The sequence below is a fragment of the Gorilla gorilla genome, chromosome 8, assembly GCF_029281585.2.
Source record: "Gorilla gorilla gorilla isolate KB3781 chromosome 8, NHGRI_mGorGor1-v2.1_pri, whole genome shotgun sequence".
NCBI classification, from domain to species: Eukaryota; Metazoa; Chordata; class Mammalia; order Primates; family Hominidae; genus Gorilla; species Gorilla gorilla.
In genome coordinates this window covers 42,594,015-42,608,774 of record NC_073232.2, presented here as the reverse complement: position 1 = coordinate 42,608,774, position 14,760 = coordinate 42,594,015, and the positions used below count along the sequence as shown (strand labels likewise).

General features: G+C 39.0%; 1 protein-coding gene across 3 annotated transcripts in view; it reads right to left on the bottom strand.

The window, feature by feature from the left end:
* Nucleotides 1-14,760, bottom strand: part of ECD (ecdysoneless cell cycle regulator) — a 59,374-nt gene that overhangs the window by 24,674 nt on the left and 19,940 nt on the right. For 2 of the 3 annotated variants that reach the window (XM_063709729.1, XM_055353493.2), the window contains exons 9-14: nucleotides 12,835-12,920; nucleotides 6,199-6,305; nucleotides 5,877-6,063; nucleotides 4,577-4,644; nucleotides 3,308-3,522; nucleotides 1,200-1,410 (exon numbers count right to left, since the gene is read on the bottom strand). In XM_063709729.1, the coding sequence (XP_063565799.1) occupies nucleotides 1,200-1,410; nucleotides 3,308-3,522; nucleotides 4,577-4,644; nucleotides 5,877-6,063; nucleotides 6,199-6,305; nucleotides 12,835-12,920 (874 nt within the window). Of the gene's footprint in view, nucleotides 1-1,120; nucleotides 1,411-3,307; nucleotides 3,523-4,576; nucleotides 4,645-5,876; nucleotides 6,064-6,198; nucleotides 6,306-12,834; nucleotides 12,921-14,760 lie in introns of those variants that run through there. The other variant, XM_031015175.3, reaches the window with a different exon arrangement.

Genomic DNA, 14,760 nt, shown 5'->3' with positions numbered 1-14,760 from the left:
CCACCACCATGCCCGGCCATATTCAGTTTTTATTAGTTCGTGATAGTAAGTTCTCAGATGAGAACTCTACTACACCATTCTCCTAATTCCTCCCTTGGTCACTGGAGAGGGAACAGTATGAAACTATTTCCATTGTTTTTACTTGGATAGGGTAAGATATAGTAAAGGCATCTCTCTGCTGCATACAATAATAAAGAAGAATCCAGAGACCTAGATTATAAAAACATGGTCAGTATATGGAGCTGTCTGTAGAGAAGACTTTTTTTTTGCTTTTAATGGTGAATTTTATGATATATAGATAATACTTGATTTATTTTAGGAGGAATATGAGCATCATTTTAAGAAATAAACATTTCATCTTAGCAATAGATATATCAGTTATATTAAATATCAAACCAATTAATTAATTAAAACAATTAAGTACAATATCAGGTATGAAATACCCAAAATAGGCAAATCCATAGAGACAGAAAGTAGACTAGTGGTTTCTAGCGGCTGGGAGTAGAAGGGAATGAGAGACTATTAGTGAGTATGGGGTTTCTAATATTCTAGAATTAGATGGTAGGGATGGTTGCACAATTTTGTAAATATACTAAAAACCACTGAATTGTATAATTTAAAGGGTAAATTTTTTGGTATGTGACATATCAATATAGCTGTTATTTACAAGTAAATAAGTTCTATATCTTGCTTCAGGTACATACATACATGCAAAAATTCACTGACTGTACACTTAAGATTTGTGCACTTAACCATATGCATGTTATGCCTCATTAAAAAAATTGAAAAGAAAAAGTGAATGAGTTTTCAAATCCAAATTTGTCAACTTGAAATTTTGATCTGAGGATGAATAGCAGTAAGGGAGAAATTTAAATATTTAGAATTACTCCAAGGGTATATTGTGGTAGGGTATATCTTTAGCATGAAGTGTGTGAATTTCATCTCAAGGTTGTCTAGGGGCTAGATTCTACCCTGCCGAGTTCAAAACCTGTGTATAACCCACAGCTGAGATCACAAAGACTTGTGCCAAGAGGGCTACATTTGGGGCTCATGGAGAAGTCAATCTGTAAAACTTGTAATGAAGAAACATTTTTACCAAATGAGTAATCTAAACTAGAAATGAACAGAATCATATTCAATATTTATTTAAAAAGAAAAAAGAGAAGCTAAATGTGCTGGTTAATTTTTTGTTGGCTTACTTGTTGGTCTGTGATCGGTGTTGTCAGGCAGCTGCACTCCCATGCTTTGTAAAAGATTGGAAGCAGGTCCTGCCAGTCCAGCTTGGGAGCTATAGGATTCCAATATATTTGAAACCAGGTTCAGGTCTACATCTACTGGTGCCATAACAGATTCTCCTGTACCAGAATCTTCCTCATCTGAATTGTTATCGGTAGTCTGGGATACAGGTTCCTTATTCATAGAGGGAAAAGAAAATTATGGGCTAATATATCATTAGGTTGCATGGTGGTTACAATAAAAAGATAACTAAGCCACAATGTAAATTTGCATTCCAAATTAAAAAGGAAACTTCTTATCCTTGGTGATATAAACTGAAAATGAAGTCTAATAAGTTATATGGCCTAGCACACATAATAAAACTTGGTTCTAAAGATTATAACACATTTCTCTCCAGGAAAGATTCCTGCAAATTGAATAAATTGCATGTCTATTTTGAAATAGCTCAAGGGCTAATAGAATTAAGAAGGTACATTTATAACTTGTCTAAGAGTCTTAAAAGAAACAAACATAAAAGTGAATATTAAATGAAATAATAATGTAAATTTTCTTCAAAATGAAAGAAGCGAGTGTTCCTTTCTTTCCCCCCAGTGAAAAAGCTTAAAAGTAAAAACACCAGGCTTTGTGGTTCCAACCACAAAGATTCTAAATTGTTAGTTGGGCCTCTGATTCCACAAGCTGGGGAAAGGATTTGAAAGATTACAGCTCGATAGACTTTTATGACCTTGCTACCCAAAGCATTGTCCATGGAGCAGCAGAGTCTCCATCGCTTGGGGCTTATTAGAAATGGAAAATCTCAGCTGGGAGTGGTCGCTCATGCCTATAATCCCAGCACTTTGGGAGGCTGAGGTGGGCGGATCACTTGAGGTCAGGAGCTCCAGAGACTAGCCTGGCCAACATGGTGAAACCCTGTCTCTACTAAATATACAAAAATTAGCCAGGCACGGTGGTGCGCACCTGTAGTCCCAGCTACTTGGGAGGCTGAGGCAGGAGAATTGCTTAAACCCAGGAGGCAGAGGGTGCAGTGAGCCAAGATCGTGCCACTGCACTCCAGCCTGGGTGACAGAGGGAGACTTCCATCTCAAATAAAATAATAATAATAATAATAATAAAATAAAACAAAATAATAATAAAAAAAGGAAAATCTCAAGCTTCATCCCAGGCCTACTTAATCAGAATCTATGTTGTAACATGATCTTTTGGTTTATATTCACATTAAAATTTAAGAAATACTGCTTTAGATAAATCTAATGTACGGTTTCTACTAGATTTTGACAATTCTGGAAGTGACTATAGTTTTAAAAGTGGTTTAGATGATCAAAGCAAGGAGAATTAACATTAATTAAAGGCCTATTGTAGGTTTTACTGCTGTCTAATTTGGTTCTCATGTTAATTCTATGATATGAGGATTACTGGTTTATAGATACATTCACAGTGGACAGCTGAGCTAGACTTCAAACCCTAACCCATAAGACTCCAGGGTCCTTGCTCTTTCCATAATACCTCTGTTTAGGATTAGACAGTGGTGGCATTAAAAACTAGGATGAAAACATAAACGGAAGGTGAATCCTAAATTTGGCTCTAAATTAGGGAAACATACAAAATAAACTGTTAAAACTGGAAAGTTATTTGAACGTTTAAGATCCTCTCTGTTTATTTACTTATGTTATTTTGCTTTAATCCACTGTGGCCCAAGGCATAGTCTCAAAAGGTCTTGAGAACATGTGCCCTCTCTTTTTTAAAATCCATTTAAGCTGTAGTTTTTTTAAACTACTTTTGAAAAAAAATGTATTTAAGAAGTAGTAGTGTACAATCGCATTCTAATTTGAGCATATTATATGACTTTTTATTTTAAATCCTGATAGATAACGTAGAATAAGTAATATAATGAAGCTTATGTTTAGGAAAATTAAGTCTATGATCCTTTATCCTACCAGAGTTAGGAAAACAATTAACATTCTTATTTATTTCAAATCTCACACACCAAAAAAAGAAAAACTATGATAAAATATGGTTTTAGCTATCTGACATACTAGACTCAGAAAGAGAAAGAGGTTAAAAACACACATACCACGTGGTTCCTAGTGGTGAAACTTTTGCTGATGCAGGTGTGTGCTAGTTCCTGGTCCATCTGGGCCATGTATGACTTGAGATTATCAAGCGTTCCTTTCAGGGACGCCTCTTCGCCAGGTTCGTGTGTTTCAAAGTCCAAGTCATCATCACTATCTAAACATTCAAAGTCCTCATCATCCAGATCATCAGAATCTGACTCATTAGGCCTTGGCCCTACACAGATCCCAAGAAAGAAAGAGCCACTTAGTAATTATTATTTTTTAGTTACTACACATCTCAAAAGAATGTTACCCACAGAAAAAGACTAATACACATAGTCAATCTACTTCACAAAAATCCCTTCTACAAATGGTAATGCTGGCAGATATGTGTGCATTTAATGTTGTGGAAAAGTGTACAGGCTGAATCAAAAGATTTAGCTTAAAAAAAGTGAATTCAATTAATTAAAATTTTTTCTTAAAAAAATTTTAAAAATACCTAATAAATGAATACATTTTGATGTAAACATTCAAGCCATACAAGTATTGTCTCCAATCTCACTCTCTCCCCAGAGGTAAGCATCTTTTAGCAGTTTCCGGGTATCCCGATCTTTCTCTCTGCAGTTCTGTACATATATACATATTATAATTATTTTTTGAGTTATCTTTTTATTACTGATTTGTAAGTACAGTAATTCCAAAAAAGAACAATATAATATGGGAGCCAAGGTAAAACCCTATTTAAACACACAGCATTCAGTCACTCTCAAATATTTAATGAGGCCGGGCACGGTGGCTCACGCCTGTAATCCCAGCACTTTGGTAGGCTGAGACGGGCGGATCATGAGGTCAGGAGATCGAGACCATCCTGGCTAACACAGTGAAACCCCGTCTCTACTAAAAATACAAAAAAATTAGCCGGGTGTGGTGGCAGGCGCCTGTAGTCCCAGTTACTCGGGAGGCTGAGGCAGAAGAATGGCATGAACCCAGGAGGCGGAGCTTGCAGTGAGCCGAGATTGTGCCACTGCACTCCAGCCTGGGCAACAGAGCGAGACACCGTCTCAAAAAAAAAAAAAAAATTTAATGAGCAGCTACTATATATGTCAAGCACTAAGCTAGGCAGCCTCTACAAAATTATTCATGGGTAGTAATTCATGGTTGAAAGCAACTCAAACCAGGAAGAGAAAGCAAACATTTTGGCTTCTGAGATATCTCATAACCCAATGCTCTAGCAACAGCCATACTACTTACAGTTTCAGAATGAAAGTCAACATCACACCACTACTTACCTAAAATCTTATCAAAATAATTAAGAAAAGAATCTGCATCAAAAGTGATTGGAGCTTCAGAAGGTTCTCTGCAATATTAAAGGACAAAGACAATTTATTCTAAATACAACTCTTTGAAACTTTTCTAAAGTGGTGCCATTCTTAGGAAAGCTACCAAAGATAGAATTTCTAAGGAGGCACAGCAAGAAAAGTTGTAGTTTAAGTTTTAAAAATCCTTGAGTTTACTGGCCTTGCAGGACAACAGAAATGGGAAAGTCTGATAAATGAAAAGTGAAAATTGCATCTTGTTTATGTACATTTAGCTTATGCTGATTTAGGGACCTACCCACTCTCTAGCCCCAATAAGATATCTAGCATTAGCAAAACCATTATTTATTTGAGTTAATTTAAATAAAGCCTGTTCTTTTAAGAACTAAAGCTTAAAAAATAAACAAGAACATATCTTCCCTTATCCCTGCTTTCTTAAAGAGAGAATACCAAATATAAATTTAGATCTTTCATCAGGTTCAAGAGCATCAACACTAATAATGATATATTTGATACACAAGTAACAGTTTTTTTTGTTTTGTTTTTTTTTTTGAGACGGAGTCTCGCTCTGTCACCCAGGCTGCGGTGCAGTGGCACGATCCCAGCTCACTGCAACCTCTGCCTTCTGGGGTCAAGCGATTCTCCTGCCTCAGCCTTTCAAGTAGCTGGGATTACAGGTGTGCGCCACCATGCCCGGCTAATTTTTGTATTTTTAGTAGAGATGGGGTTTCACCATGCTGGCCAGGCTGGTTTTGAACTCCTGACTTCGTGATCTGCCTGCCTCGGCCTCCCAAAGTTCTGGGATTACAGGTGTGAGCCACCGCGCCCAGCCTACAAGTAATAATTCTACCTACCTGTTTTTCCTGTTATTTGCCAAATGTAGTTTCATATTTCTGTTATTATTTCTGCCTCTGATGAATCCCTTTGAGTTTTCAGTATCCAATCTGCTTGCAGGGTGGGAGATCAGAGGTCTGAACTTGTTGAAAGCTAAATGTTCAGCCCATAAAGCTACTAAAGAGTAAAGTATATGGTTTCCCTGTGTGGTTCTGGATGATGGTTTTTAGGGTGATCTTTCTGGCTTATTTCAAGGATTGCAAAGGATGAGGCTTCTAGAAATCTGACTTCAAATAAGTAAGTTATCACTATACTAGGCACAAAAAAGCAAGCAGTACAACTCATTTACTCAAAAAAAAAAAAAGTGGAAATGGCAATGACTATGACTTCAACATTTGGGTTCTAGCTATTTATATATTTATACTTTAACACAAATTACCGAGGCAGCTCTGCTCCCTTGTGGGTTGAGACTTTGGATATGAAAGCTTTCATGCTCTCTGAGACTTGAGTTAAGTCATAGTTCTGCTCCTTCTCCTCCTTGGAAACAGACTCTGATTCTTTTTTGCCAGCAGCTTCCTGCAGCAGCTGGTCCAGCTGATCTGGTGAGAGATCTAACCACTGGTCATCTGAAAAAGAAGAAAGCATAATACTGCCATTCTACATTCACATAAGTCCTCTTAGGAGAGGATCCTGTGAGACTTAGTAGAACATTTTAATTTTTTTTTTTTAACCCTTCCACTGTATCCTGGTCCATCACTTACCATCCTCTGGGGGAAGATTAGCTGCTTCTTTCTTAAGGTCTTCTATATCAAATGGTGTTGTCTGTAATAAGGTTAAGATTTCTTCACCAGGGCTCATAGCAAGAGAACTATGAAAAATAAAAAACATGAGTATTTCTTCATAAGAGAACCTAGAATAGTAATCATAAATACATAGTATTTTAAGGTTGGAAGGGATTAGCTAGTCTAATTTGGGGAGTGTTTTTTTTTTTTTTTAAGAGATGGGGTTTCATTGTTGCCCAGAATGGACTCGAACTCCTGGGTTCAAGTGATCCTCCCACTTCAGCCTCCCAAGTAGCCAGCACTACAAGTACATGCCAAAACACCTGGCTCTAATTTGTTTGTTTGTTTTTAACAGAGTTTCACTCTGTCGCCCAGGCTGGTGTGCAGTGGCGCGACCTCAGCTCACCACAACCTCCGCCTCCCAGGTTGAAGCGATTCTCCTGCCTCAACCTCCCAAGTAGCTGAGACTACAGGCATGCGCCACCACACCCAGCTAATTTTTGTATTTTTAGTAAAGATGGGGTTTCACCATATTGGCCAGGTTGGTCTTGAACTCCTGACCTCATAATCCCCCTGCCTTGGCCTCCCAAAGTGCTGGGATTACAGACATGAGCCACCGCACCTGGCCTTCTAGTTTGTTTTTAAGCATATTTTTAGGTTGCAGATCCCTTTTTCTCAAACAAAACTTTTACCAGGAACTCTAAAAAATAGAAGGGCTCAAAGAAAAATGGCCTTCATTAAAGTGGAGGATAGGCCAGGCACGGTGGCTCATGCCTGTAATCCCAGCACTTTGGGAGGCCAAGGTGGGGAGATCACTTGAGGTCAGGAGTTCACTTGGCCAACATGGTGAAACCCCGTCTCTACTAAAAATACAAAAATTAGCTGGGCATTGTGGCACGTGCCTGTAATCCCAGCTACTCGGGAGGCTGAGGCAGGAGAATTGCTTGAACCCGGGAGGTGGAGGTTGCAGTGAGCCGCCCCAGCATGGGCGACTGAGCAAGACTCCATCTCAATAAATAAATAAAATAAAATAAAATAAAAATAAATAAATTGGAGGATAGAGGCTCAGAGATCTACACAATTGGCCTTCCTTTTTGGCTCTGAAGCAGGCTCCACGGAACATCATTATGAAGCCACTGATCTCGTATAATTCTTTCTATACATACATGCAGAGACAGGGTCTCTCTCTCTATATGTATATATATGTACATACAGTTGTATTATGTTAATAGTACATATACATATAAAACACGTACTAAAAATACATAAAAATATACATATAATATATATTTTATATACAAGGAAAAGAAGATCCAGAAGGAAAGTATCAATTCAAATTTATCTAGCATGTATTAAATGCTATGCTAACACTTTAAATACATTTTCTTATTGAGTCCTTTCGTTACTATTATAGAAGGTAATAATCCTGTTTTACAGATGAGAAAACCAGATCCCAGGGAAGTTCTTTAACTTTTGCAAAGTCTGTATTACCCAGGAGGCGGAGGTTGCAGTGAGCCAAGATCGTGCCATTGCACTCCAGGCTGGGCGACGAGCAAGACTCCGTTGGCCGGGTGCGGTGGCTCACGCCTGTAATCCCAGCACTTTGGGAGGCCAAGGCGGGTGGATCACGAGGTCAGGAGATCGAGACCATCCTGGCTAACACACTGAAACCCCGTCTCTACTAAAAAAAAAAAAAAAAAAAAAAAATTAGCCAGGCGTGGTGGCGGGTAACTGTTGTCCCAGGTACTCGGGAGGCTGAGGCAGATGAATGGCGTGAACCCAGGAGGTGGAGCTTGCAGTAAGCCAGGATCGCGCCACTGCACCTCCAACCTGGGCACAGAGCAAGACTCCGTCTCAAAAAAAAAAAGAGACTCCATAAAAAGAAAAAAAAATCCTCATTCTTTAAGACTTAACTCAAATACCTCCTCCCTGAAGCCTTCCATTATCTTTCTTTTTTTAACATCTCTGCTTCAACCTTAGTGAAAGTTTATTACCTTCTCACTATGACTCTCTTTAGCATTTGATATTCCAGAATGATTTTTATTTTGCCTTTTGTTATGATTATTTGGTTTATTCTCTCTCCTAGTAACGTTTACATATTAATAATACAGAGTAGAGACAGTTCCCCATCACCTACGTGATTTTGCAAGGTATGCAAATGTTTATCCAATTAAAGCAAGTCCTTTATACAACTTGATTTGATCCATTCTTAATAGTTCAGACAGGGTGCCATCAATTTATGTAACAAATCATGTCACCATTATGTCACTCACTCAACACATAAGTATCTCTGTGCATAGTTTCTTTTTTTTCTTTTTCTAAGACAGGGTCTCACTCTGTCGCCTAGGCTAGAGTGCGTGGCATGATCACAGCTCACTGCAGCCTTGACTCTTGGGATCAAGCAATCTTCCTATCTCAGCAAGTAGCTGGGATTACAGGCATTAGCCACTGTGCCTGGCTATTTATTTATTTTTAATTTGAGTAGCTGGGATTACAGGTGCCCACCACCTCATCCGGCTAATTTTTTGTATTTGTAGTAGAGATGGGGTTTCACCATGTTGGCCAGGTTGGTCTCAAACTCCTGACCTCAGGTGATTCACCCATCTCAGTCTCCCAAAGTGCTGGGATTACAGGTGTGAGCCACTGTGCCCGGCCTATTTGTTTACTTTTAAATGACAAAAAAGTATATAGGTTTATCATGTACCTTAAAAATATTGTAGAGATGTAATCCCAGCACTTTGGGAGGCTGAGGAGGGCAGATCACAAGGTCAGGATCCTGATCGAGGCCATCCTGGCCAACATGGTGAAACCCTGTCTGTGCTAAAATACGAAAAAGATTAGCCAGGTGTGATGGCACGCGCCTGTAGTCCCAGCTACTCGGGAGGCTGAGGCAGGGGCATCGCTTGAACCCGGGAGGTGGAGGCTGCAATGAGCCGAGATCGCGCCACTACACTCCAGCCTGGTGACAGAGAGAGACTCCATCTCAAAAAAAAAAAAATTGTAGAGAAAGCTAATGTTTCCTTTGATGACCACTGCCACCCATCCCAATCCACTGTCTTGCTCCCCAGAGGTGACTGCTTTCTCAAGTACACTTCGGCGCTTTTCTCTCTCTCTGTGTGTATATATATTTGTTTCTATTTCTTGTATTTGCTGTCTGTCCTTTTGCTGGAATGTTATTCCCCTAAATACCTGAATGCCTCACTCCTTCACTTCATTCAGGTCTCTTCTCAAAGAAAACTTCCTTAGAAAGGCCTTCCTTGACTAATCTATCTAGAAGAGCAGTCTCTACCCCTGTACCCCACACACTGCTTTTTCTTCATAGCACTTACCACCCCCTAATATTACATAATGGCTTGCGGTCTTTCTCCTACATTAGCATGTAAGCTCTATAAGGACAAGGACACTTTAGGTTCATTTATTATATCCCCAGTACCTGGAACAGGGCCTGGCACATAGGAGGCATTCAATAAATATTTGTTGAATAAATGAATATATATGTATCTATAAATAATGTATTGTTTTGTTTTGAGACAGAGTCTTGCTCTGTCACCTAGGCTGGAGTGCAGTGGCGTGATGTCGGCTCACTGCAACCTCCACCTCCAGGGTTCATGCGATTCTCCTGCCTCAGCCTCCCGAGCAGCTGGGATTACAGGTGCATGCCAACACGCCCAGCTAATTTTTGAATTTTTAGTAGAGACAGGGTTTCGCCATATTGGCCAGGCTGGTCTTGAACTCCTGACCTCGTGATCCACCCGCCTTGGCCTCCCAAAATGCTGGCATTACAGGTGTGAGCCACTGCGCCCAGCCTGTATAGTATTTTGTATATTTAAAATTTTTATATGTGTAACATCCACACGGTATATATTTTATTCCTTTTCATTTTAATTTTTAATTTTTGTGGGTACATAGTAGGTGTATATATTTATAGGGTATATGAGATGTTTTGATACAGGCATGTAATGTGAAATAAGTACATCATGGAGAATGGGGTATCCATCCTCTCAAGCATTTATCCTTCGAGTTACAAACAATCCAATTACACTCTATGTTAAATGTATAATTAAGTTATTATTGACTATAGTCACCCTGTTGTGCTATCAAATAGTAGGTCTTACTCATTCATTCTATTTTTTTTTTTTTGGTACCCATTACCATATGTATTTATAACTTGCCTTTTTTTTTTTTTTTCGCTGCATTATGTTTTTGAAATCTATTCATTTAGATCAGTGGTTCCCATTTAGATCAGTGGTTCCCAACCAGGGACAATTTTGCCACCCAGGTACATCTGGCAATGTCTGGAGACATTTTTGGTTGTCATGATTGGGGGATGAGGGAGAAGTGCTATTGATATTTACTGGATAGAGGCCAGGGATGCTGTTAAATGTCCTATGAAGTGCAAGCCAGTCCCTCACAATAAATTATCAGATCCAAAATGTCAGTAGCACTGAGGTTGAAAAATCCTAAATCAGATATATGTAAATATAGTTAATCTCTGGTTAACTACTAGATAGCAGGCTATCATATAAATACACTGCAATTCATTTATCCATTATTGATGGATACTTTGGTTGCTTATAATTTTTCACTATTACAATCTCTGATAAATTAGGGGAAAGTCTATGATATTATATGTAGGAGCTAAAAACAATTCTAAACTGAGAGACAGAGAGCAGAATAATGGCTGGCTGGGTGCAGTGGCTCACACTTGTAATCCCAGAACTTTGAGAAGCCAAGGCAGGGGGATCTCTTAAACCCAGGAGGTCAAGATTGCAATGAGCTATGACTGTACCACTGCACTCCAGCCTAGGCAACAGAGTGAGACTCTATCTCAAATAATAATAATAATAAAAGTAGAATGATGGTTACCAGAGGCTGGGAAGGGTAGCAGAGAGCAGGGGAAAAAGAGGGGATAGTTAATGGTTACAAAAATTAGTTAAATAGAAGGAATAAGAGCTAGTGTTTGCTGCTCTGCCTATGGAGTAGCCATTCTTTATTCCTTTACTTTCTTAATAAACATACTTTCACTTTACTCTATGGACTTGCCCCAAATTCTTTCTTGCATGAGATCCAAGAACCCTCTCTTGGGGTCTGGATCTGGAATGCTTTTTAGTAACATCTTCCTGGCAAATCCCAAAAAATATTTTTTAAAAAATTAAAAAGAGCTAGTGTTTGGTAGCACAACAGGGTGACTACAGTTAATAATAATTTATTATATAGTTCCAAATACCTTAAAAAAATGGAATAACTAAAAATATTCCCAACACAAAGAAATGATAAATGCTTGAGGTGATGGAAAGCTTAATTACCCTGATTTGATCATTATACATTGTATGCCACATGGACATTATACATGTAATCACATGTACCCCATAAATATGTATAACTAGTATGTATCCACAATAATTAAAAATAAAAAATTAATGGCTCGGTGCATTGGCTCACGCCTGTAATCTCAGCACTTTGGGAGGCCAAGGTGGGTGGATCACCTGAGGTCAGGAGTTTGAGACCAGTCTGGTCAACATGGTGAAACCCCATCTCTACTAAAAATACAAAAATTAGCCAGACCTGGTGGTGCATGCCTATAGTCCTAGCTACTTGGGAGGCTGAGGCAGAAGAATCACTTGAACTCGGGAGGCAGAGCACTGCACTCCAGCCTGGGTGACTAAGCGAGTCTCTGTCTAAAAAAAAAAAATAAATAATAATAACAATAAATGAAAAAAAGTGAAAATGAAAGGTAAATCTAAAATAAAAGTCTACGATATTAATTCAGCTATTTTAAAAAAACCACAAACATTGGGAATTCAACAACAGGTCTGGAGGGAGATGAAAGTTTGGTTTTAAACTGTTTAAAAATTATCCTGGTGTGCAGAATGGGGGCCTCTCCTGCAACATAAATTAAAATGTTGGACATTTAAGCTACTTGTAATTTTTTCCCCAACAGTAAAAAATAGTTGAGTAAATTACGGGGGTACATCCATTTGCTGAAATATTGTGCAGCTTTTTTTTTTTTTTTTTTTTGAGATGGAGTCTCGCTCTGTCCCCAGGTGCAATCTCAGCTCACGGCAACCTCCGCCTCCTGAGTTCAAGCGATTCTCCTGCCTCAGCCTCCCTAGTAGCTGGGACTACAGGCACGCACCATCATGCCCAGCTAATTTTTGTATTTTTAGTAGATACAGGGTTTCACCATGTTGACCAGGATGGTCTCGATCTTTTGACCTCATGATCCGCCTGCCTCAGCCTCCCAAAGTGCTGGGATTACAGGCGTGAGCCACTGTGCCTGGCCATATTGTGCAGCTTTTAAAAATTATGTTTATAAAGACTTCGTAATGCCATGGAAAATGTGATATCATGATGAGTAAAATTACATAGAGGAGGATGCAAAATTTCTTTCGTTGTTTTTTTTTCTTTTTTGAGGCAGAGTCTCACTCTGTCATCCAGGCTGGAGTGCAGTGGTGTGATTGCTTGAGCCCAGGAGGCGGAGGTTGCCAGCCTGGGTGACAGAGTGTGACTCCGTCTCAAAAAAATAAATAAATAAGAATAATAAATAATAAATAAAAAATAAAAAGAACTACCTAAATACCAATCTTTGTAGTAGGAGTCTTAACAATAACTCACCTTTCTGGCCAGTCTACTGAGAGCTGGAAGTAATTCTCTGCCATTTCTAGCCTTTCCCGGTACTGAGCAGAACCTTCTATCAGTCCCTTAAAAAAAAAAAAAATGGTCTATCAGAACATTACTCACAAGTTGTCATGAAAAAAATGTGTTCACCAGCAACTTTCAGGGAGGCAGCAAATAATCTACTACTCAGGAATCACGTGCCCCAAGTCCTAGGCCCTGTTTTATCATTAATGGGCCTGTTTGAGCTCCAGTTTCTTCAAATGAGGGGACTCGGCTAGATGTAGTGATTCCTAATCTTTTCCACCATTAAGGGCCTATTTCCAGTTTGGAGAGTTTTCCACCATTTTCTTTTACTTAATTACTTATTAAGATATAATTGGCTGGGTGCAATGGCTCACACCTATAATCCCAAACACTTTGGGAGGATGAGGTGGGCAGACTGCTTGAGCTCAGGAGTTCAGGACCAGCCTGGGCAACATGGTGAGACCCTGCCTCTATGGAAAAAAAAAATAAATTAAAGATATAGCTGATTAACTAGTAATTCACCAAACAAAGTACAGAAAGTTTGCCAAGTAGAATAAAAAATGGCAAAATCCCACCATTACTATCATTTGTGTTTTCTAAATGCATATTTATAATGATAGTCATACTTAGTATTTTACATTTTTTAAGAATATACTAGCTGGGCACTGTGGCTCATGCCTATAATCCCAGTACTTTGGGAGGCAGAGGTGGGAGGGTCACTTGAGGACATGAGTTTGAGACCAGCCTGGGCAACATAGCAAGACTTCGACTCTACTAAAAAGAAAAAACACAATCTTTAGCCAGGCAATGGTGGCACATGCCTATAGTCTCAGCTATTTGAAAGGCTGAGGCAGGAGGATCACTTGAGCCTAGGAGTTCGAGGCTGCAGTGAGCTATGATCCTACCACAACACTCTGGCTTGCGTGACAGAGCAAGACCCTATACAACAACAATAACAACAACAGTAATAGCTGGGCATGGTGGCTCACGCCTGTAATCCCAGCACTTTGGGAGGCCAAGGCAGATGGATCACCTGAGGTCAGGAGTCCGAGACCAGCCTGGCCAACATGGTGAAACCCCATTTCTACTAAAAATACAAAAATCAGCTGGGTGTGGTAGTGTGGGCCTGTAATCCCAGTTACTCAGGAGGCTGAGGCTGAGGAGAATCGCTTGAACCTAGGAGGTAGAGGTTGTAGTGAGCCAAGATTGTGCCATTGCACTCCAGCCTAGGTGACAAGAGCAAAACTCCATCTCAAAAAAAAAAAAAAAATACCATATATATACTATAATATCATTAGTACTTTTCGTATTGCTGCGCCATCTTTATCATCATCATATTCTTAGGGACTTTTCCACTTCTTGGATATTTCCTTTAAAAAGATTATTCAAAGTGAAGGTTCCAAGTTTGAACCTTTCTATACCTCTTGGAAGACACTACCAAATTACTTTCCAGTTAAGATTCTACCAGTTTGCAATGTTACCAGCAAGGTATAGGAGTGTTATTTTTACCATACTCTCGACAGCACAGAATATCATTCATATCCTTTTGTACATACATGAAAGACATTCTTCATTACTGTGTTCATATATATATATATATCTTTACTACTTGTGAAGTTGAATATTTTAAGAGAAATTTACTAGGTATCTTTTAATAATTTTTAAAATCCACATCTTTGCTAATTTTCCTATCTGGTGTTTTCATGTTTGCATTATCAAGTTTTTGCGAGTTGTTTTATCTGGTACAGATAATCACTTTCATCATTTAATACCAACAGTGTTAGTTTTTCTCTAATACTGGAAACAGTTCATAGATACCTCCTTCATTAGCACCTGAGTACCACTGAACTAGAAAGGTCTCCTTTAAGTCTAGCTTCCATAATTATGTCATACATTTAA